General features: G+C 35.3%; 1 protein-coding gene across 1 annotated transcript; it reads left to right on the forward strand.

Moving 5' to 3' along the window:
* Nucleotides 1-251: 251 nt before the first annotated feature.
* LOC310649217 (olfactory receptor 10A2-like) lies at nucleotides 252-1,942 on the forward strand (the record flags this gene model as incomplete). Its single annotated transcript, XM_083377522.1, has 2 exons — nucleotides 252-353; nucleotides 1,010-1,942. The coding sequence occupies 2 exons, from the start codon at nucleotides 252-254 to the stop codon at nucleotides 1,940-1,942; spliced, it is 1,035 nt and encodes a 344-aa protein (XP_083233648.1).
* Between the last annotated feature and the right edge of the window lie 4,470 nt (nucleotides 1,943-6,412).

Below are 6,412 nucleotides of genomic sequence, written 5' to 3' on the forward strand. Positions count from 1 at the left end.
GATGATGTCTCATTATTTCAATACCAATAAATTTATATCCCTCCTTCTTCCGTATTCCAGTGTTTGAGAAAATAGCAACCAGATTTTAATATCAGCCCTGTGTCTGAAACTTTTGCTGGCAAAGAAATGACTTCCATCTGTCACACAATTCAAATTACTTTTTTCCTCCTTTAGGCCCTAATTTACCAGTGGTGGGTTGACCTTTTATCTCATTCATAGTGATGTAATTAGATTTTTGCTTTCGAGGTGATATGAGATGCCAAAATCAAGAACTGGGGGAAGAACCAATCAAACACACTGAAGTACAAAACCATACACTTTTTAAAGGACAGTCTGCTTTACTTCATAAAATGGTAAGTCACGAGGAATATAGATTCATTCTGATTGTCTTAAGATTTTTCTATTTGAGATTTGTTCATTTTTCTTGGTCCTCTACTCTTATTAGCTATATTTCAAGTACAATTTTTTATTAGTAGTACTTACGTTTAAGTAAGCAAGTCTAGAACTAGGTTTAATATTTTGTTTTAATTAACCACACTTTATTGTATACACCATGGTTGACTGGTCCACACAACACCTAAAACATGATTTACAAAATACATGAAAAAAAATATTTTTTTCAATGAAATTCAAAGCTCTATACAATGTGTCAACCAGTCAGCCAGTGTGGTATTTTTCATAGCAGATTTTTATGTATACGGTATATTGTATATTGTCTCAAACATCAATGTAAGCAATCACTATCCAACTCAATAGCACTTGCAGTGTATATTGCAAGTCTACAAACTTCAACTTACCTAGAATTCTCTATTAATTTTTTTCTCCTTGATTTGGTTTCTTTAGAAAACAACTAGGCTGAATTAGTTGCATTACTAATTGTTCCGGTGGATTCATAGAATAAACTTTCCTTTCATTATAGTGTCTTTCCTTTAAAGTGAGATGTATCTCAACTTATGTAAAGATATGTTGACATGCTTCCTCTTCCCCCCCCCCCAATTGTTTTCAACAGGTGAGAATAAATAAGAGTACAACAAATAGCTTCCTATTGCTGGGATTTTCCAGTTTTCAAAGTCTGGAGGGTTTGTTCTTTACTACTTTCTTTATCATCTATTTCTTGATCCTGATTGGGAATGCCTTCATAATTGTTATAACACTGGCTGATCAGGCACTCCATAGCCCAATGTATTTCTTCCTGAGAAATTTGTCCTGTCTTGAAATTTGCTACACTTCAATCATTATACCTAAGATGCTTGAAAATATTATCTCAGAAGATAAAACCATATCATTTATCAATTGTGCTTTTCAAATGAGTCTCTTTCTTATCACAGGGGCAGCAGAATGCTTTTTTCTGGCTGCTATGGCTTATGACCGCTATGTTGCCATTTGCCAACCCTTGCACTATTCATTCATTATGAACAGCAGAGTCTGCTCTGGGCTAGTGGCTGCTTCCTGGCTAGCTGGAATTCCAGTACAACTTTCCCAGACTTTCCTTGTGTTTGCCTCTTGTTTCTGTAATTCAAATGAGATCAATCATTTCTTCTGTGATATTCCTGCTTTGCTTAGCCTGGTTTGTGGCGATACAACTATAAATGAGCAGGTAGCTCTGTTAGAAGTTATTTTTCTTGCACTGATACCCTTTGCTCTGATCTTGATGTCTTATATTTGTATTGCCATTACTATTCTGAAGATACCATCTGTTGAAGGAAGGCACAAGGCCTTTTCAACATGTTCCTCACATCTCATGGTAGTTCTGGGGTTCTATGGTTCTGGAATAATTGTCTATGTGACACCAAAGTCAAGACATTCTTTAGATACAGATAAATATCTGTCACTATTCTATACTGTTCTGTCACCATTGATAAACCCTCTTATTTACACTTTGAGAAACAGGGAAGTCCAAATTGCTTTAGGGAAAGTCCTTTACCTTTTTGTTCATGTGTGAAATAAATGCATAAAAAATAACTAAAATTCTTTTCTAATAGTTTCTGATATAGATATTAACAAGTTAGCTGTCTTGGTGATTTTATGTATGCTGCCAATGAGCTGAAAGTTCTATTTCCTTTAACCCATAGTTTTACCTTTTTAAAATGTAATATCCTCCTTGTTAATGCAAAATGATTTATATGTGAGATGTTTCTATCATTAAAAAACCTTATAATATGAAAATATAAGACATGAAATTAGGGACTGAGAACAACATTAGCCTTTTTTTCCAATTCTTGTTTTGCTTTGTGCTCTTGTGCCCATCATTCTCTTTATCATCAGGTGAAGATGCAAAAGAAGAACCTATTGCTTTTATTTCCAGCTTACTTTTTCAGAGAGCTTATTGGGTATCTCAACATCTAAAAATGAAACAGTAAAGAAATATGAAAAGTAATTGCCCTATTTTTCTGAGAAATGGATTATAGTAGTTTCATCAAAATCAGAGACACATAAGTTGGTAGGGGTAATTGAGATTACTGAATCCAAATATTTATTAAGTACAGAAACATCAGCTCAAGATTCATGACAGATAACTCGTCCATATCCTCTGAGTGAAAGAGAAAAAACCTTTTCTCTAGAAAATGCATTTCTAGGTTTTTATAGATTTTTCTAACATTGTATATTTATTACTTGGGAGGCTGAATAGAACTGAAGCAACATTTATCTATAGCAAATTACCTTAAACAAACTTTAACTAACAATGTGAACTTTTTAATAATCTATGTTAGAATCTTTCAATAAATTATTTTTCAATGTCTTAACTTCACTACTAACTCACCAGTATTTGTTTATGTTCCTCTTGTTATTACTACTATTACCAGTAATATAGTATATAAAGTTGTACAAAGTAGGGATTTCAGGCAGATTTAAAGAATATTTTAATTTGGAGATAAAAAAAGACAATAGTCACAATTAGCACATGTTTTATGATGTCATGTTGTTTCTGAAAGTCTATTTGAGTGTCATATTCTCACATTTCTATTTAATTTACACTAAGTTCATAAAAGGGATATTACCCAAACTATTGTTATATATAATTTATGTTATTGTTTTACTTGTATTTATCTTATATTGTTTTACTTCTTCTGTTTGGAATAATTCAGTCTGGCTGTTTTATTATAATGTTTTGAGAACAAATGTGCATGTTGTCTCTCTATATGTCACACACATTTCTACCATGAATGTGGGAATAAACTTCTGTTTCAAAAATTGTTTGGCAAGGAAAACTTTTCATTGATAATAAATGTTTGACTAAGCAATTTTCCTGTAAGCTTGAATTAGTATTAATATTTCCTTACAACATCATACACAGAAGACCCTTACTCCCATGAAGAAACATATTTTCAATAAAGAAAAAAAGTAACCCTGCCTTCTTAGCTATTAAAACTTATAGAGATGCTTGTCTTCAATTAAGCAAGGTCCCTCCTCCTTTAGGGTTTATTTTCAATCACATCTCTAAATGTCCCTGTTGTACATTGGGATCAGTGAGGCATTGAAGAGATGGGAGAGGAAAGTAACAGTTCATTTATTCAATCAACACAGAAGCGGCTCTAACAGCCGCTTTGACATCTATTTATATGGAGTGACGCAAGGTGGCAACCAATGAGTTTAAAGCGAACATTCCTGCCCAAAACACAAGCTTGCAAAATAGTAAACAGACAGTTAAGGATTTGAATTAACAACAACAGTTAACCTTTTATAACTGCCCTTATTAAATTATATTCAGGGCTTTTTTTCTCATAAAATGCACAGAACGACATTCCAGCACCTTTTTTGGGGGAAAAAAAGCTTTTGCACAAGCTGTGCTGCTATTGGCTTTCGAAAGCCTATTTCAGGGGTAGGCAACATTGGCTCTTATGACTCATGGACTTCAACTCCCAGAATTCTTGAGTCAGCTATGCTATTGGCTTTTGAAAGCCAATAGGAATTGCTGCTGAGTGCACCAAAAGACCTGGCCAGCAAATGTTGCACAGGCAAGTTGCAGTGAAGGCGGAACTTTGCACTTCTCCCTGCTCCCCAACTACACCATCTCAACTAGGTAAGTAAGATATTATTTGCAAATAAGATATCCAAGTATGACTCACAGGAATTTTCCCTGCATGGAGGGAGTAGTGGTTTGTTTCCCTTTGTTTTACTTTTCAAGTTGCTGTAGGGAAGAAATGATGATTAGAAAAAGGCAGGAAGTATTTTTTATTAGGAAGAATTCATTTATCCCATGCTAGATCTTTGGGATCTTAGTACCACCAGCACAGAAGATTTGCTGTTCTGAAACTTCATTCAAATTCAAATCCTGATAGGGGCATTTGAAAAAAAAAGTTATTTATTAAATTTATATGCTGACTATCTCACCAGGATGAGACTGAAGTCAACTGTGAATCCATGCACAGTGGGGCCATTAAGCCCATTTTTTCCACTTTATCAAAAAGGAGACTATGATTTACTTTATCAAATCCCTTTAAATTAACTTCAGCCCTTACAATTACTAGCAACCCTGGCTCTCAATTATTACAATGAGAGGCTATTGTATTGTGAAAAAAAGGAAAAATCCGTGTTGAATTGCTTTAACACACTGCATCTAAAAGTTGATATCTCCAAAAAGAAAAACAAAAAACCAAAAACCTCACAAAGAAAAATAACAGAAGGAAAAGTCCAAGAAACAGAAATGGTTCATCTAAGGGAAAAGTGAATCATACATTAGCTCAGAAGAAATAAAGTTTTGGAAACAAAAACAACAAAGAACAACATATTTATTCCAGGTTCAAATAAGCCACATTTAAAAAAATGAAAGACACCAACTCAGCCCTAAATGTCAGCTGACGTTATGTGTCAGGAAGTGTTCCCAAAACCACATAGATCTTCCATATTCTTCGTACATTTCAGTTAAGAATCTCATCTCTTTTTCTCTCACACTCGCTCAAAATATCTTCTATTTTGAAAATGCTGGAACCATTCATGGCCACACATACATGCACATACGTGTAGTTGTGGGTGTGTATGCACTTCTGTGTATTAAGCCTGATAACAACTCTGGCAAGAAATGTTCAGCTTTTCTTCAATTATATAATCCATTTACACTGCTTTATCAACCCTGCTATATCATATTATATCAGCTCAATTACAATTCCAACTTTTTATAAAAAATAATCAACATTTTCACTTTTTCTGAACAAGCATACCTCTACAAGCATAAAAAAGTCAATGTCAGCTAGATCAGGGCTTTTCATCCTTTTTACCCATTGTACCACTTTTAGGATATGGCAACATCTGAGTACCATCAGTTGCCTAGCAAGGTGTCAAAAACTTGATGACCAAAAAAAAAAGGAAAAAAGTGATGAAGTACAGGTAGTCCTCGACTTACAACAGTTTGCTTAGTGATTGTTCAAAGACCCTGGAAATGCTGCAACATTCCAGCTGATCGGCACTTCTTCTGGGCTCAGCAGAAGCACCGGGATCAGCACTGAGCTCCAGCTGGAACCTGGCGCTGATCCTGGTGCTTCCACTCAGCCCTGCAGCTCCAGCCATCTTTCGCTCAGGCTTGTGCGGTGCTGCCACCGGTTCAGCTCATTCCCCTCCCCCGCTACTACTTTTCTAGGCTGGTTGCATACCACCTGCCAGGTGCCAATGTACTACAGGTGGTACCCGTACCACTGGTTGAAAAGCCCTGAGCTAGATAAAGTTAGTTGTCTAATGCATTAAAATGAAAAGAGGAATGGATGTTCTAGAGGATAGGCTGTCAAATGTTTATACAGATGTATATTCTTAGAAGTTAGAAAGAGGTAGCACATAGACAGAGATCACAGAAGAAAACAATCTAGTTTTAGAATCTGGTATCTCTGGTTGCTAAGCAAGAAAATGCCATTTATAGCTGTCTAAAATCCTTCATGCTTATCCAAGTGTCTACCTTAAATTTAAGGCACTTAATTTATAATGCCATAAACAGGCTTTTCAAATGTGGAATTTGAAAATGTGTTCCCAGATACCTAGGAATTCTAGGAATTGCAGTCCCAACATACTTGAAGTATACCAAATTGAGGAAGCTGCAAACATTGAATGAATTAAGGGATAATTTTATTGAGATAACTTACTACTAGGAGTCCCCTCAAGCCTTATTATACTGGAGATTGATGTTAATGTAAGGGATGGGTCAAAAATGTTGTGAGAGTACATCAAGACTGTTTATAGTCTTAGAAGTCCAGCTAAAGCAAACAGGTACCTATATTGCATAGCAGAGATACAGAACGATGTTGGAGGTAGATGGTCACTTTAGTGACAATGGCAAAGACATCAATTCATACTCTGTAGGAGAAGGCAGTGGCAAACTGCTCCTCTGTTTTACCTAAAAAAAACAACACTCTGACATTGTTACTGACAAAATTATGATGGATATTGGGCCCTTCAAATAGATCAGACATGTCAAACACAAGGCCCG

Source organism: Vipera ursinii, assembly GCF_947247035.1.
Source record: "Vipera ursinii genome assembly, chromosome: Z".
NCBI classification, from domain to species: Eukaryota; Metazoa; Chordata; class Lepidosauria; order Squamata; family Viperidae; genus Vipera; species Vipera ursinii.